This window comes from Neofelis nebulosa, chromosome 4, assembly GCF_028018385.1.
Source record: "Neofelis nebulosa isolate mNeoNeb1 chromosome 4, mNeoNeb1.pri, whole genome shotgun sequence".
Lineage (NCBI taxonomy): Eukaryota > Metazoa > Chordata > Mammalia > Carnivora > Felidae > Neofelis > Neofelis nebulosa.
Genome location: NC_080785.1, coordinates 143,862,001 through 143,889,966, shown reverse-complemented (window position 1 = coordinate 143,889,966; position 27,966 = coordinate 143,862,001). Strand labels below are relative to the sequence as shown.

The 27,966-nt window shown below is 42.5% G+C and overlaps 1 protein-coding gene across 3 annotated transcripts in view; it reads left to right on the top strand.

The window, feature by feature from the left end:
• The window catches only part of ABHD6 (abhydrolase domain containing 6, acylglycerol lipase), a 56,160-nt gene that overhangs the window by 19,905 nt on the left and 8,289 nt on the right, over window positions 1-27,966 (top strand). For all 3 annotated transcript variants that reach the window (XM_058726405.1, XM_058726404.1, XM_058726403.1), the window contains 7 exons: window positions 1,118-1,269; window positions 15,268-15,424; window positions 18,102-18,215; window positions 19,656-19,788; window positions 23,424-23,581; window positions 26,975-27,029; window positions 27,244-27,344. In XM_058726405.1, coding sequence (XP_058582388.1) covers window positions 1,151-1,269; window positions 15,268-15,424; window positions 18,102-18,215; window positions 19,656-19,788; window positions 23,424-23,581; window positions 26,975-27,029; window positions 27,244-27,344 — 837 coding nt within the window. In that variant the 5' untranslated portion in view covers window positions 1,118-1,150. The remainder of the gene's footprint in view (window positions 1-1,117; window positions 1,270-15,267; window positions 15,425-18,101; window positions 18,216-19,655; window positions 19,789-23,423; window positions 23,582-26,974; window positions 27,030-27,243; window positions 27,345-27,966) is intronic.

Below are 27,966 nucleotides of genomic sequence, written 5' to 3'. Positions count from 1 at the left end.
ACCTCGGGCATTACAACCCCAGCTACTAGTTCCCCACCTTAGATGAACTGTTACTGATTTGTTAACACATCCTTTCCGTGATAGTAGCATTCACGCGCACACATAGATCGTTTCCATTTCTGTCTTTTGGGTTCTCGGTCCTAAGTTTTAATTTTTATTTATTTATTTTTAAAGCTTGTTTATTTATTGCGGGGGGAGGGGTAGAGAGAGGGAGAGAGAAAATCCCAAGCAGGCTGTGCACTGCCCGATGCGCAGAGCCCGATGCAGGGCTTAGTTGACTAAGCCACCCAGGCATCTCTTAACTTTTAATTTTTAAAAATTGCAAACTTATAGAAAAGCTGAAAGAATATTACCATGTAACCTTCACCTGGATTCACCAGAGGTTAACATTTGCCACATTTGCTTTAATGTTCTCTCTTTTCCCCTTCCCCAGTGACTTTTTTCTTCTCAATTTTTAAAAGTGAGTAGCAGAAATGAACACTGAGTAGCAGATATCACTATTCTTCACCCCTTAATACTTCAGCAGACGTCTCCTAAGAGCAAAGATTTTCTTTTTTTTTTTTTAATTTTTTTTTTTAACATTTATTTATTTTTGAGACAGAGAGAGACAGAGCATGAACGGGGGAGGGGCAGAGAGAGGGGGAGACACAGAATCGGAAGCAAGCTCCAGGCTCCGAGCCATCAGCCCAGAGCCTGACTCGGGGCTCGAACTCACGGACCGTGAGATCGTGACCTGAGCCGAAGTCGGACGCTTACGGACTGAGCCACCCAGGCGCCCCTAAGAGCAAAGATTTTCTACGTATAAACGTAACCACAATTTCATCGTCACACTCAAGAATTGTGTCACTGATTCAGTAATGCTATCTCATATCTGTTCCTTACTCAGATTTCCCCCATTTGTTTTAACAACATCCTTTATAGCTTAAAAAAAAAAATTCAGGATCCTCTCAAGGATTCTTTATTATATTTAGTTGTTATGCCTATTTAGATTTTTTAAGCACTTGGTCAGCTTTTGTTTCCTCCTGACCTTAACCCTCATTCTGGGTCCTTCTCTCCTCCACTTTGCCTTTTCTCCTTTTCTCTTGAGACAGAGTTTCAATGCTGTCACTCTCTTTAGCCCTGCAGGTGTCTGCCAGCCTTAAAGAGCAGGATGGATCTTGATGTGGTCAACATGTTTGTGATCGCAGGTGGGACGCTGGCCCTCCCCATCCTGGCATTTGTAGCCTCATTTCTCCTTTGGCCGTCAGCGCTGATAAAGATCTATTACTGGTAAGTTAATTTTATAGTTGAAGTATTCCAGAGTATCATAATAATAGTGTCATCTTCTCTGGTGGTGACTTTTGCCCTTTTGGTGGTGGTGGTTTCAACATTTTACCATGAACTATTTCAAACACACAGAAAAGTTCAAAGATGTCCTGTTTTGAGTTTGGGGAGTATTCTTGAAGAATTGGTGGTAACTCCTCACCAGGTAAATTCTTTCTGGTTTCTGATAGTATCTTTGCCTGGGAGGCTGCCCTCACTCCCAAAGTCACTGATTCTGTCTGCAGGCAAGAATTGTGCATGTTTATGGGAGCTCCTTTGATATTTTCTTGGTCATTGGATTCTTAAATTTTTTTTGTTTATTTATTTTTGAGAGAAAGAGACACAGAGTGTGATGGGGGAGGGGCAGAGAGAGAGGGAGACACAGAATCTGAAGCAGGCTCCAGGCTCTGAGCTGTCAGCACAGCTCTGAGCTGACAAGGGGCTCAAACCATGAGCTGCGAGATCATGACCTGAGCCAAAGTCGGGCGCTTAATTGACTGAGCCACCCAGTGCCCCACCTTGGCCATTGGATGCTAACCCAGTGATATCCTGACAGGTGCAGAGATGTGCACTGAAAAATGAATTAGAAAGACCAGGGCCAAGGAGATGGCCTGGGTGGAACAGAATGGTTTTAGATATGTTCTAAACATGTTCATTAGTAAAGTGACAGAAAGAAAAAGAAGTTTCCAAAATTTTTATCATTCTTGTACCATCTTTATGATTCTTGTCCTATCTGTATAACATCTCTACTTTCCTTTTGTATTTTCTTTAGAGTTAAGTCCCTCTTTTTTACCTTAAATCGATTTAAGAGTGAAATCAATATCGCTACTGTAAAGCAGAAATTTCTGTTTGCTGTACTTGCCATAAATGGTAAATTAATATTAAAAAATTAAATAAGCACAATGTCATTAAACAGTGTTTTAATTCTACCTGCCAAAAATACGGCCACTCCTTTCTCTTTGTTACAAAGTCTAGAGAGGTGTGAAAGATACGGCAGCCGGAACACAGCCTTCCTCACTGATGGAATCAGAAGATTAACAGTGAAGGGAGATTTGCTTTCTCATGATGTGCTTCAATGGTTTTTCATGCCATGGTCCATTTACCAAATAAAATCACCCCTCGTGCCCAGTGGTGTGTGTCCCCTGGCAAAGGCAGTACTGAAATAGACCTGGTTCCTCTCTGTGCCGCCGGGAAAAGTGAAGCACAAGGAGATTTAACCAGGACCCTGGCGGTTAGAATTGCCTTCCAGGCATGGAGAAAAGAATGCAGGGAGGTTGAGCTTGTGCCCTTTATCTGCTCTCCTTTCCGGCTCCCTTTTGTTTCATTAGCATGTGGAATTTTCCGCCTGCCAGCCAGGCTCTGATCCTTGAAAAGAAGCTAATTGAACAGAAGGGAGCTTTTCATCCCGTGCTCTCCGTCTCCCTCTTGGAGGAGGGTGCAGTGGTGGTGACCCTTTCAGAGGGTCACCCGGGACGTACCTCTGCAATGACGGAGCTGAGATTCTGGCCACTTAAGTGTCATTGCCCTGCAGCATTGACAGCAGGGTTCCTTTGGGACTAAGGCTCCCATGTGGCCCCTGACGAGGAGAGGCCAGGGTTGTGTACCCCTTGTGGCCCTGCAGAGGCACCATGGACCTCCACACACAAATGCCATCTTTCTTAAGGCAGAGAATGCAGTTCAGTGATGTGGCCTGTAACCATGGATATGGCTACATACAGAGGTGTGATTATATACAGGCTAATTCCACCCACCACGTGCAGAAATCCCACTCCATGCCACATAGTCCCTCAACCTCCAAACTCCTTCAAGGAGAGGGCTTTTCAGGGTCAAGACAGTCAGAATAATTTTGACATTTGACCTCATAGCAAATAATTCACTTTTTTATTGAGTTATAATTCACATAACATAAAAATCACCATTTTAAAGTGTACATAATTCAGTAGTTTTAATATATTCGCAGCATTGTGGGGCCTGGATGGCTCAGTCAGAACAGCTTGCGACGCTTGATCTTGGGGTCACGAGTTTGAGTCCCACGTTGGGTATAGAGATTACTAAAAAAAAAAATAAAAAATAAAAACTTAAAAAAAATATATATCTATTCACAGGGTTGTGTACCTGTTACCACCAAATAATTGCATAGCATTTTCATCTTCCCAAAAGGAATCCCCATATCTGATCACAGTCACTCAGAGTTTCCCCGTCCCTTCATTCCCTGGCAACTGTAACTGTTTTCTGTCCCTTTGGATTTGCCTGTTTTGGCCATTTCATATACATGCGATCATACAGCTTGTGGCCCTTAATGTCTCATTTCTTTCACTTAGCATGTTTTCAAATTTCATCCATGTTGTAGCATGTGCCAGTACTTCATTCATTATTATGTCTGGATAATTGTCCATTGTATGGTTATACACATATTATCTATTTAAATGGATATTTGTGTATTTCCCACTTTTTGGCTATTGCGAATAATGCCATATAGCAAATAATTCATTTTTATTAACAAATAATACCAGTAAAGCACTGAGAGGCCCCACAGAGCAGAACATTCAGTCTCTTATTAAATGACAGTGCAGAGGCATGTGATCTTAAAGCCTGCTCATGCCTGTCACTCAGCTTAGAGCTGTAGCCAGAGGACAAACACAGTGCTGCCCTTTATTTTATGTACTCAGGCACACAGGCCAAGAAGAAACCCAGCTGGTTGGAGAGAATGAAAATCCTAGAAAACCTTTTGGTTCATGCCAGGTCATGTTGGAACATGGGGGTTGTGATTATGGTACTAGAACCCATGATGCCATTGCAGAGAGCTGTCGGAAATCCTGTGAGTTGCTCTTCCCGCCCCACCAAAATGCACAGCCTGTTTCCTTCAACTCACCTCATTGCAGGTGACATTTACACAGTGGGTGTCATAGGATGAACAGCTTTACTGTGAGTCACTTATGTTCCTTAACCACAGTTATTTCTCCAAATGCCTTTAGTTGCTCAGGTGCCCATAATGACCACGGATGGATTCACTCTGCAGAGCTAGGTCAGCCAGGTTAATTGTCAGGGTCACTACGTGAACAGGAGCAGCAGGCAGTAGAGGTAGCTGGGCGTCCCAAACACGCCAAGCTGCCCTGCCAGATGCCCATGAGGGTGTGGTGTAACCATCACAGCAGGCTGTCTCCTGGACTTCTCCCTGGGGTCTTCTGAGCCCCTTAGGGAACAGGAACAGGCATCCCCCGTAGACCATGGCCGGTCTTCAGAACAGCTCTCTCTATGACTCAGTGTCCCTGGAGCATGACGAGCCTGTCTACATAGTGATGTGGACCATGGTCGCCCCTGTAGGAGGCATCAGATGCTTTGCTTTGAGTCAGCAGAGGACCACAATTAGAGGGGCTGGGGCCACTGTGGGTGACATCAGAGACAGCTCTTATTTTCATCGGGCCAAATATTAAGACTGTTCACAGGATGAAGGAGAGAGAGATCTTTAAAGATTTTTACTTCCCAAAGAAACTCAGTTGTGAAAGGAAGATAAGGAATTATAAATATAAGAGAAAAAAACGGACAAGAATTGAAAAATAAAACTAACATTGTTTGCAGATGACATGATTGTGTTCACAGAAAGTACAAAAGAATCTATAGATAAGTTGTTGGAATTAATAAATATTTGGCAAGATTGCTAAATATAAGGTAAGTAAACAAAAATCAGCTATATTCTTATATGACAGCAACAAAAAATAGAAAATGAAAAAAATTGTAATGATACTAATCACCATTGTATCAACAAATATAGAATACCGAATTTATCTTAAGAATAAATCTAAAGAACAATGTAGAAGGCCTCTGGACAGAAAAATACAAAGTACTAGAGAAATTCTGAAAGACCTAAAGTAATGGAGATGTAGACAGTATTTGTGAGTTGGAAGACTTTCTATCATAGGGATGTCAGATTTCCCTGAAATGATATATAGATTCAATGTACACCCATTTAAAATCCCAGCAGGGTTTTTTTTTTTAAGTGTAATTTAATAAACTGCTTCTTAAATGTATAAAGAAAAGTAAAGAGCCAGTTGAGCAAGAGTCTTTGTTTTCTTTAAAAATTTTTTTTTTTTTTTTTTTTTTTTATTTAAAATTTTTTTTTTTTTCAACATTTTTAATTTATTTTTGGGACAGAGAGAGACAGAGCATGAACGGGGGAGGGGCAGAGAGAGAGGGAGACACAGAATCGGAAACAGGCTCCAGGCTCCGAGCCATCAGCCCAGAGCCTGACGCGGGGCTCGAACTCACGGACCGCGAGATCGTGACCTGGCTGAAGTCGGATGCTTAACCGACTGCGCCACCCAGGCGCCCCTAAAAAAATTTTTTTAACAGTGTGCCTGGGTGGCTCAGTTAGTTGAGCATCCGACTTTAGTTCGGGTCATGATCTCACGGTTCATGAGTTTGAGCCCCGCATTGGGCTGCCTGCTGTCAGTACAGAGCCCACTTCGGATCTTCTGTCCCCCCCTCTCTCTGCTCCCTCCTCTCTCAAAAATAAATAAACATTTTTTAAAGTTTATTTATTTATTTTGAGAGAGACAGAGAGAGAGAGAAGGGAGAGAGGGAATCCCGAGCAGGCTTTGCACTCTCAGCGCAGAGTCCGACACCAGGCTTGATCTCAGGAACCGTGAGATCATGACCTAAGCCACAACCAAGAGTTAGATGCTTAACCACCTGAGCCTAGAGGTGCCCCAAGCAAGACAGTCTTGAAGAAGAACAATACTAGATGATTTACATGACCAGCTGTCAAACCTAATTATAAAGCAACAGTAAGTCCAGGCTTTGTAAAGAAGGCATAATGAGGGGCACCTGGGTAGCTCAGTCGGTTAAGCGGCCGACTTCAGCTCAGGTCATGATCTCGCGGTCCGTGAGTTCGAGCCCCACATTGGGCTCTGTGCTGACAGCTCAGAGCCTGGAGCCTGCTTCCGATTCTGTGTCTCCCTCTCTCTCTGACCCTCCCCCGTTCATGCTCTGTCTGTCTCTGTCTCAAAAATAAATAAATGTTAAAAAAAAAAAAAGGCATAAAGAAGGAAAGGGGCATAAAGAAGGAAAGGGGCATCTGGGTGGCTCAGTTGGTTGAGCATCTTGATTTCATCTCAGGTCATGATTCCAGGGTCATGGAATTGAGCCCTGCATTGGGCTCCATGCTCAGTGTGGAGCCTGCTTGAAATTGTCACCATCTCTCTCTCTTGGCCCCCCCTCCCCTGCCCAAGATCTCTCTCTCTGTCTCTCTCTAAAAAAAAAAAAAGAAGAAGAAGAAGAGGAAGAAGAAGGACAAAAAAACCCAGTGGGACAGGAGAGCGCAGTAACACATGCACATAGATACAGTCTCTTGAATTACGATAACGGTAGCACTGCTTTGCAGTGGGGAAAGGGGGCTGTGTCAACTAGATAACCATCCGGAAAAAAAGTTAATCTTGACCTCTTTGGTAGGCAAAATTACAACAGCCCCACAAAGATCTACCTCTCTAATCCCCAGAACCTGTGAATATGATGGCAAATCATTTCCATAGTTCTGTTGTATACAATTGACCTAAAGATAAGGAGATTGTCCAAGGAGGCCTGATTGAATCGTATCAGCCTTTAAAAGTGAAGGGGTGGGTGGGTGATGGGTATTGAGGAGGGCACCTTTTGGGATGAGCACTGGGTGTTGTATGGAAACCAATTTGACAATAAATTTCATATATTGAAGAAAAAAAAAGTAAAAGTGAAGGGGTTCAGGGGTGCCTGGGTGGCTCAGTCAGTTGAGCATCCGACTTTGGCTCCAGTCATGATCTCGCACTTCACAAGTTTGAGCCCTCTGTTGGGCTCTGTGCTAGCAATTCAGAGCCTGGACCCTGCTTCAGATTCTGTCTCCCTCTCTCTCTGCCCCTCCCCCACTCATGCTCGCTCTCTCTCTCTCTCTCTCAAAAATAAACATTAAAAAGTGAAGGGGTTCAAAGCATGAGAAAGATTCAGTGCTATGGCTAGTTTGAAGTCGGAGAGGGCCCCATGAGAAGGAATGCCAGTGGACTCTGAGAGCAGACAGCCCCTGGCTGGCAGCCAGCAAGGCAGCAGGGATCTCAGTCCTAAACCACGAGGAACTGAATTCTGCTAATAACCTAAATAAGCTTAGAAGCTGATTCTTTCCCAGAGCTTCTAGATCAGAGCCAGCTGATGCCTTGATTTCAGCTTTGTGATACCTTCAGGAGAGAACTCTGGTAAGCTCACTCCTGACCCATAGAACTGTGAGCTAATAAATGAGTTTTTTTAAGCTGCTCAACTTGGTAATTTGTAATGTAGCAATAAAAAAGAATACGGCCTCATCTACAACCTTGTGCCATGCACAAAAATCAAATCCAGGTGGATTATAGATCTAAATGAAACAAAGCTTTTATAAGAAAGCATAGAAAAACCATGGGGTGCCTGGGTGGCTCGGTTGGTTACAGGTCATCTGTTGACTTTGACTCAGGTCATGATCTCATGGTTCATGGTATCAAGCCCCACGTCAGGCTCTGCACTGACAGTACAGAACCTGTTTGGGATTCTCTCTTCCCTTTTCTCTGTTCCTCCCCACTCGTGTGCTCTCTCTCTCTCTCTCTCTCTCTCAAAATGAATGAATAAATATTTTTTAAAAAAGAAAACATAGAAAAACCTCACAATAGGGGTATTAAAATGGCCAGTAAACATATGTAATGGTGCTCAACTTCACTGGCCATAAGGGGAATTTAATAAAACCAAAATGAGATGCCATTTCACAGCCACCAGGACGGCTGAAGTGAAGCAAGCTGGCTATAATTCCAAGTATTGGCCAGAATGTTGTATTAGCTTCCCAGAGCTGCTGTGACAAATGACCACAAACCGGGTGATGTAAAACAACAGGAATTTGTTCTCTCACAGTTCTGGAGGTTAGAAATACTAAATCAAGGTGTTGGCAACGTTGGTTCTTTCTGGAGGCTCTGAGGGAGAATCTGTTCAGTGGCTCATCCCTAGCTGCTGGTGACTGTAAGAAATCCTGGGCATTCTCTAACTTGTAGATGTGTTCTTCATGTGTAGATGGGTCACTCCACTGTCTGCCTCTGTATTTCACATGGTGTTCTTCCCTCTGTGTGTTTCTGTGTCCAAATTTCCTTCTTTTTATAAGGGCACCAGTCACATTGGACTTGGGCCCAACCCTAATCCAGTATGACCTTAACTCAACTTGATTATTTCTGGAAAGACCCTGTTTCCAAATAAGGTCATATCCATAGGTTCCAGATAGACATGAATTTGGGGGGAATACTATTCAACCCAGTGCGGATGTGAAGCAACAAGAATCTGGCATATTGTTGATGAAAGTGTAAATTAGTTCATACTAATTTCATACATTTCACACTTCATACAACAGAAGTGTGTGTGTGTGTGTGTGTACATATATATATATGTACACACACACACACACACAGAGATCAGAAGACATATAAAAGAATATTCCATATCTGTTTCATTTGTAATACCTCCAAATTGGAAACACCAGTCTCCATTAGTACTAATAATAATTAATAATAACAGGGGTGCCTGGGTGGCTCAGTCAGTTAAGTGTCCGACTTCGGCTCAGGTCATGATCTCATGGTTTGTGGGTTCGAGCCCTGTGTCGGACTCTGTGCTAACAGCTCAGAGCCTTGAGCCTGCTTCAGATTCCATGTCTCCCTCTCTCTCTGCCCCTTCCCCACTCATGCTCTGTTTCTCTGTCTCTCTCTCAAAAATAAATAAAGATTAAAAAAAATACTTTAACAGATAAATAAAAGCATAGCTGTAAAATTATTCATAGAGTATTCAGCGGAATACTATACAGCTATGAAAAGGAAAGACCTAGTGCTATATTCTATAATACAAACACAATACTGAGTGAAAGAAATCTGATACAGACAAATACTTAATTGTATGACAAAGTTCTAAAATAGTAAAACTTTCCTGAAGAGATAAAGTGAGGTAGTGGTTACCTTTGGGGGTGCTGATGGGGAAAGACCTGAGGTGGGCATCTGGCTTGCTGGTCATTTTCTAGATCCTAATCTGGGTGGCAGATACTGGGTTCATTTTTTTTAAGCTACCAAATGGGGCGCCTGGGTAGTTCGAGACAGTTCTGCATATTCATCAGGCTGTACACTTAAAATAGGTACACATTTCTATATGATTTATACTTCAATTAAAAGTTTCTCTAAAAATTAACAATGAAGGATTTAGAGAAATTGACCTCTCAGGTACTGCCGGTGGGAATGTAAAATTGTGCAACCACTTCGGAAAACAGTCTGGCAGTTCCTCAAAATGTGTTTTTTTAAAAAGCTACCATATGGGGTGCCTGGGTGGCTCAGTCAGTTAAGTGTCTGAATCTTGATTTCAACTCAGGTCATGATCTCACAGTTCACGGGTTTGAGCCTTGCGTCGGGCTCCACACTGTCAGCTCAGGATCCTCTCTCTCTGCCCTCCCCTACTCCTGTGCTCTCTCTCTCTCTTTCTGTTTCAAAATAAATAATAAAAATGGAAAATAATAATAAAAAACCCTACCATATGATCCAGCAATTCTACTCTTTGGTGAACTGAGAACACCCATGAAAACTGAAAACATATGTCCACAGAAAAAGTTGTATGTGAATGTTCATTGTGGTATTATTCCTAATGGCTAAAAAGTAGAAATAATTCACATGTTCATGAGCTGATGACTGGATAAACAAATGTGCATATCCAGGTGATGGGATATTATTTAGCCTTAAAAAGGAATGGAGTACGAATACATTCTATAACAGAAGAACTTGAAAACATTATGCTAAAGTGAAATAAGCCAAACACAGAAAGTCACAGATTGAATGACCCCATTGATATGAGATGTCCAGAATAAGCAGATCCATAGAGTAAACATAAAGAGACCAGAAGGAAGCTAGTAGTTGCTATGAGCTGTAGGGAGAGGGCAATGGAGAGTGAATGTTGATTGGTATGGATTTTCTTTTTCTTTCTTTTTCTTTCTTTCTTTTCTTTCTTTCTTTCTTTCTTTCTTTCTTTCTTTCTTTCTTTCTTTCTTTCTTTCTTTCTTTCTTTCTTTCTTTCTTTCTTTTTATAAAGTTTATTTTGAGAGAGAGAGAGCGAGAGTGGGAAAGGGGCAGAGAGTGAGAGAGAATTCCAAGCAGGCTCGGCACCATCAGCACAGAACCCCACGTGAGGCTCAAGCTCATGAACCATGAGATCATGACCTGAGCTGAAATCAAGAGTCAGATGCTCAACTGACTGAACCACCGAGGTGCCCCTTTCTTTCTTTTTTTAATTGTCGTAAAATATACATAACATAAAATTTAGCATTCTACCTATTTTAATTTTTTTAATGTTTATTTCTGAGACAGAGAAAGACAGAGCATGAGTGGGGGAGGGTCAGAGAGAGAGGGAGACACAGAATCGGAAGCAGGCTCCAGGCTCTGAGCTGTCAGCACAGGGCCCGATGCATGCTCAAACGCATGAACCGAGAGATAATGATCTGCACCGAAGTGGGACACTTAATTGAGTCACCCAGGCGCCCCATCTTTCTACCCATTTTAAAGTGTACTGTTCAATCTGGTTTCTTTTTGGTGAAAATGTTCCAGAATTAGAGAGTGGTGATGGTTGCACTACTTTGTGAATGTGCTTTAAAAAAAACAAAACAAAACAAAACAATTGTACCTTTTAAAAGGGTGACTTTAGGGGCGCCTGGGTGGCGCAGTCGGTTAAGCGTCCGACTTCAGCCAGGTCACGATCTCACGGCCTGTGAGTTCGAGCCCCGCGTCAGGCTCTGTGCTGACAGCTCAGAGCCTGGAGCCTGTTTCCGATTCCGTGTCTCCCTCTCTCTCTGCCCCTCCCCTGTTCATGCTCTGTCTCTCTCTGTCCCAAAGATAAATAAAAAGCGTTGGGAAAAAAAAAAAAAAAAAAAAAAAAAAGGGTGACTTTAATGGTATGTCAATTATATCTCAATAAAAAGAAATCTATACGTAACATCCTAGTCATTTGGGAAAAGCAAATCAAAACCACAATGAGATACTGCACACCTGTCAGGGTGACTATTATTTCAGAAAAAAAATAAACGGAAAATAACATGTGTTGGTGAGGATATAGAGAAATCCTTGTGCATCGCTGGTACAAATGTAAAATAGTACAGCTGCTGTGACAAATTTAGTGGCTCCTGAAAAAGTTAAACATAGAGTTACCATATGATCCAGCAATTCTACTTCTGGGTATATACTCCAAAGAATTGAAAGCAGGGACTCAAACAGATATTTGTGTACTGACATTCATAGCAGCATTACTCACGATAGCCCGAAAAATGAAACTGCCCAAATATTCATCAACAGATGAGGGATAAACAAAATACGGTGCCTATATAAAAGAGAACATTACTCAGTTTTAAAAAGGAAGGAGGGGCGCCTGGGTGGCGCAGTCGGTTGAGCGTCCGACTTCAGCCAGGTCACGATCTCGCGGTCCGTGAGTTCGAGCCCCGCGTCAGGCTCTGGGCTGATGGCTCGGAGCCTGGAGCCTGTTTCCGATTCTGTGTCTCCCTCTCTCTCTGCCCCTCCCCCGTTCATGCTCTGTCTCTCTCTGTCCCAAAAATAAATAAAAAAATGTTGAAAAAAAAAAAATTTAAAAAGGAAGGAAATTTTGACACATGCTATAACATGGATGGACCTTGAAATCACTATGCTCAGCGAAATATGCCAGACACAAAAGAACAAATTTTGTATGATTCTGCTTATATGAGGTACCTAAAATAGGCAAATTCATGGAGACAGAAAGCAGAATAGAGGTTATCAGGGGCTGAGGGGAGAAGGGGAATGGGGAGTAATTATTTAATGGTTATAGCATTTCTATTTGGGATGATGAATAAGTTCTAGAATGGACAATGGTGTTGGTTGATGTGCAACATTGTGAATGTACTTCATGCCATTGAATTGTATGGTTAAAATGGTGAATCTTCCGTTACGTATATTTTGCCACAATAAAAAAAAGAGAAATATTTAAGTCCTTTTCTTTAGAGGTTCTTGTAATCTAGTAAGTCTGAGACTTGCAGGATGAGGGTTTGGACCTTGGAAGTATGTGTGTGTGTGTGTGTGTGTGTGTGTGTGTGTGTGTGTGCACACGCGCGCGCAACGGAGTATCAATCGCTCAGCCATCAAAAAGAATGAGATTTTGCCATTTGTGACAACATAGATGGACCTAGAAGGTAGTATGCTAGGTGAAGTAAGTCAGACAGAGAAAGAGAAATACCATGTGATTTCACTTATGTGAGCAATCTAAAAAACAAAACAAACGAACAAATGGAAAACAGAAACAGAATCATAAATACAGAAAACAAACTGGTATCTGCCCAAGGGGAAGTGGGGGGGGGGGATGGGTAAAATAGGTGAAGGGGATTAAGATGTACAACATTCCGGTTACAAAATAAATATATCATAGAGATGAAAAGTACAACACAGGGAATATAGTCAAGAATACTATAAAAGCTGGGGCGCCTGGGTGGCGCAGTCGGTTAAGCGTCCGACTTCAGCCAGGTCACGATCTCGCGGTCCGTGAGTTCGAGCCCCGTGTCAGGCTCTGGGCTGATGGCTCGGAGCCTGGAGCCTGTTTCCGATTCTGTGTCTCCCTCTCTCTCTGCCCCTCCCCCGTTCATGCTCTGTCTCTCTCTGTCCCAAAAATAAATAAAAAACGTTGGAAAAAAAAAATTAAAAAAAAAAGAATACTATAAAAGCAGTATAATGTTATGTGGTGTTGTGTGGTGACAGATGGCAGGCATTGAGTAACGGATCAAACTGTCCAAGCACTATATTGTTCACGTGAAACTAATAAAACACTATATTTAAGTTTCTAAAAAGATCACTTAATTAATAAATGAATGAGCTGGGATATGAATGATTGAATGAATGAATGAATGAACGAACGAACCAACTAACTCATCTTATGGTGCCAGGGTTTAGAATTTTGACATATGCTTGCTCTGTCATAAGAGCTTTTAAGCTAGACAATGTTATTTTTAACGTTTTGAATAGGCAATGCATTCATTGAAAAAGGAAAGTAATGAAAGTCTCCCTCCTGGCTCTGTTCTCTTTCCACCTACTTCTCACTATAATCCCACCTCCACTCCAGATACTCATCTTGATAGTGTCTTGTGTATGCTTTCTTGCTTTGTGTATGTAGATGCAAGTAAATATGCATGTATATCCTCATCCCCTTCGTCCTTTATTTTATACCAAGGGTTAGTTACCACCGATCAGCTTAGGCTGTTTGCTTTCTGCAAGACTTGGCTACCTCTCTGGTGCAAAGTATACCACAAAGTGAATCTCTGATTGAATTAATTATCTTTCATCTCGGCGAGATTCTTCATGCAGAGAGTTACATTTGTTTGATGGTAATTCCATATTGAAATCAAATTCGGGCCAAACTCCAGCACTGCCAAGTCTTACATAACCAACAGAACCTGAGCTTCCAACCAACTGCCATATGCTGTGAGGAATAAAACCAGAGGACTGATGCAGATGGTTCTTAACAGTCACGTTCTCACTCTCAAAATCTCTAGGGGGAAGAAACCAACTTACATATATAAAATATATATGTTAATATATATTTTTAAATATACATATTTTAATACATGTATATGTATATATGTTTGGGGTAGAGGGATATGACCCTTATTGAGCTTATCCACCAGAGTGGAAATAATGTCTGTATAAAACAAAATGTTTGTTACTATGACTTCTACATCACAATTAAAATCCAGTCAACTCTAGGGATGCCTGGGTGGCTCAGTCAGTTAAGCATCTAACTTCGGCTCAGGTCATGATCTTGGTTCATGAATTTGAGCCCCGCGTCGGGCTCTGTGCTGACAGCGCAGAGCCTGGAGCCTACTTTCAATTCTGTGTCTCCCTCTCTCTCTGCCCCTTCTCCGCTTGTGCTCTGTCTCTCTCTCTCTCTCTCAAAAATAAACATTAAAAAATTTTTGAAATAAAATCCAGTCAACTCTATCAAAATACTTTAGAATCAATAGCTTTTCTGAAGCTACAGTAACACTTAAATAAGGTTAAGACTCAAAAGCAGAAATTTGGTTGGTTGGAAAGCTAATTAAACTTCCTACTTGCTCAAATAGAATTACAAAAGAACAGAATTGTGTTTTTCACAGAGACAGAGTCCACTGGACTCACCAACGCTGGACAGCTGTCAAGAGTGTTTAGTCCTGAGATCATAAGGAATCCAGGCATCCTTGGACAAGTATTCTGTTGCCTTTTCTTCCCAATCAGAGATTTGTGGATGTGACCCCACCACCAGCAATTGTAGCCTTAAGGAGAGAGTCTAATTCTTCATCTCCACAAATAGCAAGTTGCAAGTGATGAGTGGTAATATGCTTTACCTTCAAGTCTTTTGATCATTTCCTGCCAGTCAGAGATGGCTGCATTGTACATGGTGCAGCTGTGCCCACACGTCCATGGCTGTTCGTCCTAGATTTCAGGTGTCCATGAGTATGACCCACCAGGAACTGCAAGCCAACTCTCTACGAGAGGAACCTGCCTTTGTCTTGACCTTTCTGGAGTTCTTCCCAACCTTGCCACCAGCTACTTCGAATTCAGCTGTAGCTCAAGCAAGCAAGGCAAAGAAAGGCCAATCAGACACCTAGAAAGATCTCACCACCTACTCCTTCGTCATACCGCCATTTAAAATGCCAAAAAGATATAAATATCAACAAGAGGTTATTATATATCATGCCTCTTCAGAAAACACTCTCTTACTCTTTTTTCTCCTCCTAGTTAGAGGTTATTAGAAAATTAGATACAAGAATATTCATTTAAGGTGCTTCCTGGAATGGTTTCACTCAGTGTTCCCTGAGGGTGGGGGACCCCAGGGACATATGGGGAAGAGGGCATGTGCCCCTTCCAAAACCACTTCTCTGGAGTTTGCTGGTTTTGTTTCACCTTTGTGTTTCCTCCCCAGGTACTGGCGGAGAACGTTGGGCATGCAGGTCTGCTATGTTTACCATGAAGATTATCAGTTCTGTTATTCCTTCCGGGGCAGGCCGGGGCACAAACCTTCCATCCTCATGCTCCATGGATTCTCTGCACATAAGGATATGTGGCTCAGTGTGGTCAAGGTGCAGTTCTAGATTCTTCTCTCTCAAGAGGGGGTCACTCAATAAAGAAAAGGGTGTCCACTTGCATGTGATGTCATCAGCAATGATGGAAAGCAAAGGGAACCCAGAACCGTGGCTCAAATCATCTTAAAACTAATTCAGGGGGCCCCTGGATGACTCAGTCGGTTGAGCGTCGGACTTCGGCTCAGGTCACGATCTCGCGGTCCGTGAGTTCGAGCCCCACGTCGGGCTCTGGGCTGATGGCTCAGAGCCTGGAGCCTGCTTCCGATTCTGTGTCTCCCTCTCTCTCTGACCCTCCCCCGTTCATGCTGTGTCTCTCTCTGTCTCAAAAATAAATAAACTTAAAAAAAAATTAAAAAAAACAACAACAACAACTAATTCAGTATCCAGGTAACCCTTGAGCAACATGGGGGTTAAGGGAGCCCACCTACCAGGCAGTCAAGAATTCATGTATAACTTTTTTGCTCCCCCAAAACTTAACTACAAATAACCTACTGTTGACCAGAAGCCTTTACCAATAACATAAATGGTTGATTAATACATATTTTGTATGTTATATATATTATATACTGTATTCTTACAATAAAGTAAGCTAGAGAAAAGAAAATGTTATTAAGAAAATGATAAGGAAGAGAAAATACATTTACTATACTGTATCGAAAGAAATCCATGTATAAACGGATCTGCACAGTTCAAACCTGTGTTGTTTGAGGGTCAACTGTATTATTCAGATCCTTTTCTCAGAAAAAATTTACTGAGTTGAATGTTATTTGTAAAATCTGTACCCTGGAAATACTTTCGTCTCATGAATATTTCTTAAGGTTTCTGACACTCACCTTCCTCTCAGAATTTGTCATGATTATCAAGATCAGGTTAACAAAATCATTTATTCTTTTTCAATGTTTATTTATTTTTGAGAGAGAGAGAGACAGAGTGCAAGTGGGGGTGGGGCAGAGAGAGAGGGAGACCCAAAATCCAAAGCAGGCTCCAGGCTCTGAACTGTCAGCACAGAGCCAGGCGCGGAGCTCAAATTCACCAACTGCGAGATCATGACCTGAGCCGAAGTCGGATACCTGACCGACTTAGCCACCCAGGTGCCTCAAAATCATTTATTCTTTTATACTCCAAGTATCTCCTCCTCCTTCCCCTCATTCTCCCTTTTGTTCTTCTCTTTCTCCCTTGCCCTTCCTCCCTTCCTTCTACTTTCGTTTTTGTTTTTGTTTTTAATTTTCCTGAGTCATTTAGAGAAACCATCTTTATCTAGCAGCTTCCTGAGATTGGTTTTCCACATTGCTTGCCTTCTGTCCTGGTTTCCTTGGGTGTGGCAACTTGCATTATTGGTCAGAGGGACCAGGTGGTGCAGTGGAGTCTGGGAGAGACTCCCACCTCAGGCAGAACTATACCTGAATGGTTCCAAGTATGATCTACACGAGGGGGAAAGGGCTCACACATCCTGTAGTTCCTTGTGTTCTCATCCCCAGATTCCACTGGAAGGACAGGCATCCCCATGCCTTAATGAACCTCTCGCTTCCTGCCCCAACTCAGATGTTTGTTTGTTTATTTTTAAGTTTATGTATGTATGTATGTATTTATTTATTTATTTTTGAGAGAATGAGGAATAAGCACACAAGAGAGAGAAGGGTAGAGAGAGAGGGGGAGAGGGAGAATCCCAAGCAGGCTTTGCACTGTCAGTGCAGAGCTCCATGTGGGGCTCAAACCCTTGAACCGTGAGATCATGACCTGACCTGAAATCAAGAGTCAGGTGCTTAACTGACTGAGCCACCCAGATGCCCCTCAGATGTTTTTTATGTAACCGGATATTTGTTTATTGGTAACTGATGTTTCTCAGTTTCCTGGTTCAAAGTGGCACAAATATAAATGGAAGGTATTTTAGGATAATAATCCTCCCAGGATTTAGACATTAATGCAAAAAACAAAAAACAAAAAAAGTTGAAACCAGAGGTAGGGTGATCAGACAGTCATGGTTCTTAGAGAAAGCTTTGCTTTTGTTGGCTCCGGGGCTGCTCCAGTTGGCTGTGTTCTGGGAGAACAGAGGCTTATTTTTTAGTTCCAAGTCAGTGGCTGCATAACTGAGTAAGTGTGAAAGGGGTGAGTGAAAGGAGAAGGAGATAGTAGATGCCGATTGGCATCGAGAAACAGTGAGAGGGGCGCCTGGGTGGCTCAGTCAGTTAAGCGTCTGACTTCAGCTCAGGTCATGATCTCGCGGTCTGTGAGTTCGAGCCCCGCGTCGGGCTCTGTGCTGGCAGCTCAGAGCCTGGAGCCTGCTTCGGATTCTGTGTCTCCCTCTCTCTCTGACCCTCCCCCATTCATGCTCTGTCTCTCTCTGTCTCAAAAATAAATAAACGTTTAAAAAAAATTTTTAAAAAGAAAGAAAACAAGAAATTCCAGCTTACTACCTTAACCTTTGCCCCCTTTTCCAGACATCTCCTGAGTCCCCTCCCATCTGTATATTGATCTTTTGGGGCCTCTGCTCCCTATGAGGTTACTGGCAGTACTTGTATCAGATGTTACTGGGGTAAGACACTGGGTGGCATAGGCCCACCATCCTCAGGGATGGCTGTCAGGTCACTTGGTAAGTGGGGGCAACCTCCCTAGAAGAGTGGGCAGACATGTCCTGCACACCACATACTGATTCTCTGCACCCATGTGTCCTCAGTTCCTTCCAAAGAACCTGCACTTGGTCTGCGTGGACATGCCGGGACATGAGGGTACCACCCGGTCCTCCCTGGATGACCTGTCCATAGATGGTCAAGTAAAGAGGATACACCAGGTAAGCCAGAAGCTCTACCAAAATTGCTCAGACTGGGCCTTCCCCACCTCACATGCCCAAGCCTGGAGAGCAGGTAAGAGAGTTCCATGCTGACTTGTAACCAGTCTCTAATCCATTCTGTCTGCAAATATTTACAAACAAAATGGCACCCAAATGGTATCATTGGTCAGCTGTGGAGGGCCAGGACCTATTGCATATTGTTCTCCTTTAAGCCTGTTTTAGTTGTTTCTCAAGAAATATGATATGGACATTTTTTTTAGCTCTTGAAAAAGGAGTTTATAATTCTGAAGATCATTTCCCTAGAGTCTGTTTTTTTGCTTACCACCTACATGACACAATATCATGATAGCCCCTCTGCCTAGTTGTGGAGGATGGGAAGGGTGCTCTTTGCATTTTGTTCTATTTTAGCATCTAGCTTCAGCCTCCCTCTGGCTGAGTTTTCAAAATCATGAGTCTCATGAACCAGTTCAGAATTTAATAGTCTGTAAGTTTCAGATTAACAGTACATATTTTCCCCAGATGAGGATTTTTTTTTTTTAATGTTTATTTATTTTTGAGAGAGAGAGTGAGTGTGAACAGGGGCAGGGCAGAGAGAGAGGGAGACACAGAATATGAAGCAGGCTCCAGGCTCCAAGCTGTCAGCACAGAGCCCACTGCGGGGCTCAAATCACAAACTGTGAGATCATGACCTGAACTGAAGTTGGCGCTAACCGACTGAGCCCCCCAGGTACCCCGAGGATGTTTATTTAATGTCTGTACCCACCCCACCCCCCTTTAGATTGTGTATTCTGATGAGGTCAGGAACCTTATCTTTTGGGGTCTTTGATGTATCCTCAGGAGCTGACCATAGTTCCTTGTACATAATAGATATCCAATAAATATTTTTGAGATGTGTGGATGGTTGGTTGAATGGTTGGATGGTTGAATAGACAGGTTGGTTGTCATATGAATGGATGGTTAGATGGATGGAAAGGGCTTTAAATTAGGGCAAGAGTCTTCAAACTGTGGTTGGCCTGCCACCTATTTTTGTAAGCTAAGTTTTCTTGGAATACAGCCCTGCTCATTCATTTACGTATTATCTCTGGCTGCTTTTGTGCTACAACAGTAGAGTTGAGTAGCTGCAACAGAGAACATATGACCCACAAAGCAAATAATATTTTCTCTTGGGACCTTTATAAAAAAGTTTGCTGGCTCATGAATTAGGAGAATTCTTGTTGGTTTTATACTTATAAATGACCCTTCAATCACCTGTGTCAGGTAAAGAGTATTATATGCCATAAGGCTTGTCTGAATAATGGATCCAGTAGATTTCAGACCCCCTTTCATTAATAGACCTTGTCAGCTGTCCTCACAGGAGGTACAGAGGTTTTCTGCTATGTAATCACTATTGTTGTTGACTACAGCTATATAACCAAGCCTCCTTCTCTTTTCTCTTCCTAGTTTGTAGAATGCCTCAAGCTGAACAAAAAACCCTTCCACCTCATAGGTACCTCCATGGGTGGCCATGTGGCTGGGGTATATGCTGCTTACTACCCTTCAGATGTCTGCAGTCTAAGTCTTGTATGCCCTGCTGGTGAGTTACAAGGCTAAAATAACCCCATGTGTGACTTGAGCACAGCAGGGTCTGAATCTCTAGGGAGCAGATGGCAGTGTCTGCTATGGCTGTCTTTTAGAATCATTTTTTTCAACATCTACTTTAGAGATATACAGTGCTTTAAAGATAAATAACCAAACAGTAGTTGTATAACCATAATCGTAACCATGCTTTTTTTTTTAGATTTTTTTTATTAACTTGTTTATTTTTTATTTTTTTAAATTTACTTCCAAATTAATTAGCATATAGTGCAACAATGATTTCAGGAATAGATTCCTTAATGCCCCTTACCCATTTATCCCATGCCCCCTCCCACAACCCCTCCCCTTAACCCTCCGTTTGTTCTCCATATTTATGAGTCTCTTCAGTTTTGTCCCCCTCCCTGTTTTTATATTATTTTTGTTTCTGTTCCCTTATGTTCATCTGTTTTGTCTCTTAAAGTCCTCATATGAGTGAAGTCATACGATTTTTGTCTTTCTCTGACTAATTTCACTTAGCATAATATCCTCCAGTTCCATCCACGTAGTTGCAAATGGCAAGATTTCATTCTTTTTGATTGCCGAGTAATACTCCATTGCATATATATATACCACATCTTCTTTATCCATTCATCCATCGATGGTCCTTTGGGCTCTTTCCATACTTTGGCTATTGTTGATAGTGCTGCTATAAACATGGGGGTGCATGTGTCCCTTCGAAATAGCATACCTGTATCCCTTGGATAAATTCCTGGGTCGTACATGCTAATGTTTAAAATGTAGAGCCAGCCTTTTTCCACAAAGAATTCAAGGTGGTTAATTAAAATGTGTATAGTACTTTGCAGCACTTAAATACAGTACTTTGAAATATAACAATAATATTAATATCCAACATTTATTGAACTCTTAAGAGCTAAGTTCCCTATATGGATTTAATTCTTGTCATATCCTTATGAGGTGAAAGTGCTGTTCTCATGCTTCTCCTTTTTTGCTGAAAACTTAGAAATCTTGATACATAACAAGATATTTTTTTAAAAAATCAACAAACAGAGGTGCCTGGATGGCTCAGTCAGTTGAGCATCTGACTCTTGATTTTGGCTCAGGTCATGATCTTAGGGTCATGGGATCAAGCCCTGTGTCAGGCTCTGTGCTGAGCATGGAACCTGCTTGAGATTCCCTCTGTCACTCAGCCCTTCCCCTGCTCACGGGCACGCATGTGTGCTCTCTCTCTAAAATAAAAAAAATAATAAGCCTTATTTTTTGTTTTTCAATCAATGTATATATGCATATGTCAACTTGAGCTGTAATATGTCCCCAGAAATTACATTCTAAAGTTGGATTTTTTTAAAGATTTTAGTTAAAAAAAGACTTTATTTTTTTAAGTAATTTCTACACCCAACATGGGGCTTGAGCTTACAACTGCAAGATCAAGGGTCACATGCTCCACCAACGGAGTCAGCCAGGTGCCCCTGAAGTTGGATTTTTAAAATTCATTTTTCTTATATGTCTTCAAACTTGGATTTGTAATGTGTTAGAGAAAAAAAATCTTAATTTTTCTTTCTTTTTCCTTCTGCTCCCTCCCCCCATCTCTCTGGTACTTTCTTGGAGTATGATTTACACATAGTAAATCACCCAAATTTTAAGTGTACATCTCAATGACTTTTTACATGTGCATTTACTATCCAGATCAAGATAGTATTATAGGTGGGAACACTGAGGCACAAAGAAATTATGTTAATGCTGGAGCCAGGATAAGAAGAGATCCTAGGATGTCTGACTCTAGAAATGTGGCTTCTTTGGAAATCCTTTAACATCCACTACTTCTTTTATGTGACTCTTACCTACTACCTCCTTTATCTGCTAGAACCCACCATGAGTTGAACCTTCTACTGAAACCTAACTAAATTGACCTTTAAAATATTTTAGTTATCAAAGTCATTTTCAGGTCTGTTGAGGACATTAAAATTGAAGGTAAACTCCCAAAGGGTTTTCTTTTCTCTTTTTCCCAAGCACCATGTCTGAAATCATTTGGGCTTTTTATAATTAAGTTTGAGAACTGGAAAAACAGCTCCTGTGGAAGTTATTAGATTTTTGATCGCTTGTGGAAGATCAGATCTAACTGGCTTTTTTGAATGTATGACTCAGAGAAGAGTTTGACACCTGAGTTTCAATTGGAAATTTAAAATTATTTGTGTGTGAAAATGAAAAGATAAACTTGTTTTTAATTTGAAATAATTACATTTTTTTAAAGTTTTTAAAGTTTATTTTGAGAGAGAAATAGAGAGCAAGCAGGGGAGGGGCAGAAAGATATGGAAACAGAATCCCAAGCAGGCTCCACGCTGTCAGCACAGAGCCTGATGCAGGGCTCAAATTCACAAACTGTGAGATCATGACCTGAGCCAAACTCAGGAGTCAGATGCTTAACCAGCTGAGCCACCCAGGTGCTCCCTGCTTTGAAATCATTTTAAATTTACAGAAATGTTGCAAAGATAGTACAGAGAGTCCCATATACCCTTTACCCAGCTTCCCCCATTGTTAACGGCTCACATTACCAAAGTAAATTTGTCACAGCTAAGAAACCAACACTGGTACAGTACTATTAACTAAACTCTAGGCTTTATTTGGATCTCATTAGTTTTTCCACTAATGTCCTTTTTCTGTTCCAGGATCCGGTCCAGGATACCACATGACATTTAATCTAGGATTATTTTTAAAGTAAAAGGAAATAGATCGTGTAATCTGCCCCATGGCATCACAAAAGCCACATGATGCCCATGCTAGCTTTAAAGGAATTGCTGAATATAGGAGATTTATAAAGTGTGGATTTCTGCAGCGCAGTATTGATGTCACTGCCTTTCTTTCTGAAATGTAGCTTGTCAGCTAAGTTAAACATCTAGACATTTGCTCAGTGTTGGAAGTGAAAATTAGTTTTGCCCTCCTGTGCATATCAGCTCATGTGAATTTTCTTGTGTCTTGCTCCAGGGAGATAGGAAATGATGGTCAGTTTCAACGCTGTTCAGTCTCAGTGAACACCTAATGATCTGGACAAGGAGGGACTGCGTGGAGGGCAACATGGCAGACAGCTCAGAAGGGGTCTCTCTTTCACTGTGTATATGTATTGACCCCAAAAAAGAGATTACTAAGTGGGTCCAGGCCAAAGGAAGGAGTTGTCAGTCATTCCAGGCCTGTGTTTTCTTTCCTTCATGTATTTTATCAGCCTTCCCCTTAACGATATGAATGTGCAGGGGCTCAGGCAAGTTGTCTTATCAACTAATGCTTCTTAAACTCTATCATACATATGCCTCCCCAGCATCTTGTTAAAGTGCACATTCTGATTCAAGAGTCTTAGGAGAAGGGCTGAGATTCTGCATTTCTTACGGGCTTCCAGTGCTGCTGGTCCATGGACCACAGTTTGAGTAACCAGTCCCTAAAATATCCTGAAGGATTTTTTTTTTCTGTGTTTCTCAGAGTGTGGTTTTGACCTTGAGCAAGGATGGCAGTACTGATGAAAAAGAAATTTGGTAAAAAACACCTGAAATATATTAGCTCTGGGCCTTTATTGGAGGTTTCCTTCTAAAATGGGAATTAGTAAGAAGGAAGATACATTGCCAAGCTGTTTTGGTTTGAATCCCACAGGCCTGCAGTACTCAACTGATAATCAATTTATACAGCGGCTCAAAGAACTGCAGGACTCGGCCGCCATAGAGAAGATCCCCTTGATCCCATCCACTCCAGAAGAGATGAGTGAAATGCTCCAGCTCTGCTCCTATGTCCGCTTCAAGGTGCCCCAGCAGGTAACGTGATCTCAGCAGCAGTCTGCCTGCCCTTTGCCAGAGGCTTGGGCGTCCAGGGCCGGCTTCCTTCACACAGTTCTTGCATCTTGTACTCATCTATTTAGTCACTCAGCGCATGTCTGTACTGTGCCTGTGACATGTCAGGCACTGTGTTTGGGCGCAATGGTGAAGAAATAAGACCGAGAAGGCACCTGTGCAGACACTGGCCTGGAGGGGGGTGGCGGGGAGACAGGCAACTAACAAGTAAACAAATACAAACTGTGGTAAGTTCTATGGAGGAAATGAAGCTGGTGTATAGTGATTGAAAGCAGGGAGGCAGTGGAGACTTTGATAAACCTCTTTAAGAAAATAGCGTAGGCAGAGATGGGGAAAGATAAGTAAGTTTAAGGCACTGGAAGGAGGCTTGGGTGAATGGGGCCCAGAGGGAGAGGGAGGGAGAGAGGCAAGGGCTACAGCAGACATTTCTTCTTCTTTTTCTTTTTCCTTTTCTTTTTTTCTTTTTCTTTTTCTTTTCTTTTTTTTCCTTTTTTTTTTTTTTTTTTAATTTCAGGACTGCTTTACACTCTTAAGAATTATTAAGAACCCCCCAAAGAGCTTTTGTTTATGGAGGTTCTGACTATTGACATTTACCATATCAAAAAGTAAAACTCAGAAAATGCAAAACACGAGAACATACCTACAGGCACTCATAATCAGTATGATGACACTATCCCTCGACAAGTAGGTTCTGAGAAACAATGCTTTTGAGAGAATGAAATTGAAGAGAGCAAGTAATATTTAGCATTACAATGAAAATAGTTTGACCTCTTGGACTAGCAGAAACCGCTTTGAGAACCACTGGGCTAGATCACCCAGGACCCAACAGGTGATGGGAAGGAGCCTGGAGTTCTAGGAAGGACTGTGGGGAGCTCAAACAGACACAAAGAACCATTGGGGTCCTCCTGTGACCTGGGAGGTGACAGTGGTGTAGATGAAGGCAGTGGCAGTGGAGACTAGAGACCTGAGATGTTTTGGAGGAAGGACAGACAGCACTTATGGCAAATTGGAAGTGGAGGATGTGCGACAGTGAGGAGTCACAAGTGATTTCTGGTACTTGAGTTGGATAAAGGCAGCATTTTCTGAGTAGGGGAAGGAGAGAGGGAGGGTGGGTCTTGGGGACAGGCTCCAATTTGGACTTATTCAAGCTGTCTGTAAGGGCTCCAGGTGTAGATGTCAAGCAGACAGTTGGAGGTGCAGATTGGATATTCAGGTAGAGCTGAGGGACTGGTTAGAGCCATCAGCAGGATGTTGTGGCAGGTCACGGTCTGAATGAAGCTGTGAATCTGGGGAAGGGGTGTGGGAACCAAGAGATAAGAATGCATGGTTCAGTCTCATAACTGCAACTAATCTTTTCTAGTGTAGGAACTGGACTCTGCCTTGGGGTGGGGCCTCCTAGGAGTTGAGGGAACGGGCTCTGTTCAGATGGTGTGAACACGACTCAGTTAAGGGGTGTAGAAGCACCCAGAGTCTGCTTCTGGGGTATGTTCTACCCCTGATATCCTCTTTTTAGTTGTGAACTTGCATTGATCCCCTCCCAGCTGTGATCTCTTCCCAGTCTAGAGTAGTCAAACAGCGCTTTAGGAAATTCCGTGTTTTGGGGTACCTGGATGGCTCAGTCGGTTGAGCATCTGACTTCAGCTCAGGTCATGATCTCGCAGATCATTGGGCTTGCTGCTGTCAGCACAGAGCCCACTTTGCATACTCTGTCCCCCTCTCTCTGCTCCTCCCTCACTTGTTTTTTTTCTCTCTCTCTCAGAAATAAATAAATGTTAAAAAAAAAAAGAAAATTCCACATTTTGAGTTGTCAGGGATATGAAAACACTGGGAGAAAGTAAGTGGCAGCTCTAAAAGTCTTCCCTTCTAGGAGACAAGGAGCATCAGGCACTCTGCCTTCTGTGTCATGTTGTTATGTCTGTCTATTTACTTGCCTGTGTTTTCCACTCTAACCTCAGCAAAATCAAGGATTTTGTTTTAACTGGCTGTTTTATCAGCCCCCCCCCCCCCCCGCAGCCTTTAGCACAGTGCTTGCATCAAATAGGTCCTGGGTATAGATTGGGTGGGCCAGAGGACGGGAAGATGCCCGGACAATGCAGAGATGGAGAATGGACATATTAGTAGATGCAGAGGAGTAGTAGATGGACACATGAATTGATGCCTGTATATGCTTAGGTGATTAAAAGTGCAGGATGGATGGATGGGAGGTTGCCTGGAGAATGCAGGGATGGAAGGTGGATGGATGGGTGGATGCAGGATAGATGGATATATTGGTGTATGATTCAGAGATGCAGGGTGGTTGGATGGATGTCTGCATGAATCAGGGATGGAGGTTGGACGAATGGGTAGATGCGGGGTAGGTGGATGCACGGATAGATATATGCACGTATGAGTCAGAGATGCAAGATAGGTGGATGGGTGGCAGAATGGGTAGAGCAGGTGGATGGGTGGAGGATGTAAGATGGATAGATACATGGGGGCAAGATAAATAGTAGAGCAAAGAAAATGGCTGATGCTGAGATAGTGTGTTGGACAGCTTGCCATTGGTCTCACCTCTAGGCTTCCACTTCCAGAATGGTCAGGTTCTAGTCATGCTCCAGATGGTTGGTTTAGAGCAGTTCTGGCTGGATGTTCCCACTTCAGTCAGCACACAGGACTCCATAGAGTCATTTAAGGGGCTTGAACCATTCCCAGGTAGATGGGTCCCAGTGCTAATGTGAAGACTGTACTCTACTTCAACTCCTGGGGCATGAGGAAGAGGAGGACTGTGTTCCTTCTGCCCATAGCATGTCTCTGGGTCAGGATTCCGGGTCCAGGAGATCTGGCCTGCCCACATTTGCTGCAGCCTTTTCCAGCCCTCTGCAAGGAAGACAAAGATAACATTGAATAATAAGCAAAGGACTATGGAACCCTTCCCAGAATTTTCTCAGTAGTTTATCTCTTTATTGTTCAAGAGGCTCATCAACCCCAATAGTTTAAATTTTTTTAGTAGACCTTGTTCTGCATGTGGATATTATTAAACAATTATTTGATGTTATTTCCAGCCAGATTGTGTTTTAAGCTTAGCAGAGAATCTCAAGATGAAGTGGCTGTGACCCCATCTCAGGTGTTTTTTACATGCTTTGGCTTCCCAGTACTACCCACGTTCCTCCTTAATTACAAAGGAAAAAGCATCATATGACCTTGAGTCAATTACAATGCATACTACATTGTGGGAATTTGGAGGACCAGGCCTTAAAACCTTGACAATGCCAATACTGTAAATTGCTGGACTTTATTTCCTTCACTGTCCCAGAGCCCTGGGGGGCCCAAGGAAACAAATCATCTCCTGCCTTCTAACTATGGGTCACTTCTCTGTAGATCCTGCAAGGCCTTGTTGATGTCCGAATCCCTCATAACAACTTCTACCGAAAGCGTAAGTAGTGCCGTTTCAGCTTTTTGCTCGTGACAAATGAAGCTTTATGGGTGGCTGGCTCTTCTAGTTTACATTTCTGAGACTTGGATAGTTTTCTGGGGCCCCTTTGATAGTTTTCTGGGGCCACAGAAAGTGGTGGCCTGGACTCAATGCCTGTCCCTGAACTCTGCAGTGGGTACCCAGCGTGTGCTCACTTTGTTTTCCTTTTCTGAAGTGTTTTTGGAAATCGTCAGTGAGAAGTCAAGATACTCCCTCCATCAGAACATGGACAAGATCAAGGTCCCAACGCAGATCATTTGGGGAAAACAAGACCAGGTATGTAGTGTGTCCCTGGGGCCACCTGTGCCAGTTGCACTGGCCTTTGAGGAAAAACAAGAGGTCATTTATAAAGTGAGCCTCATCAGCTGGTTTCTGATACCAGCAAGAGATGGAACACACCTGGGTCAGGTGCTGATATTTATGAGGGATGTCATTCTCTGAGTTGAGAGCAATGACACTGATCTTTTAAAATAAAAGGCAATTTAAAATCATTTTTACAGATTACTTTTATCAAAGCCATGTAGTCTCATAGTACAAAAAACTTTATTTAGGGGCGGGGTGGCGCAGTCGGTTAAGCGTCCGACTTCAGCCAGGTCACGATCTCACGGTCCGTGAGTTCGAGCCCCGCGTCAGGCTCTGGGCTGATGGCTCAGAGCCTGGAGCCTGTTTCCGATTCTGTGTCTCCCTCTCTCTCTGTCCCTCCCCCGTTCATGCTCTGTCTCTCTCTGTCCCAAAAATAAATAAAAACGTGGAAAAAAAAAATTTTTGCAAAAAACTTTATTTATTTAAAAAAAATTTTTTTTAACGTTTATTTATTTTTGAGACAGGGAGAGACAGAGCATAAACAGGGAAGCGTCAGAGAGAGGGAGACAGACTCTGAAGCAGGCTCCAGGCTCTG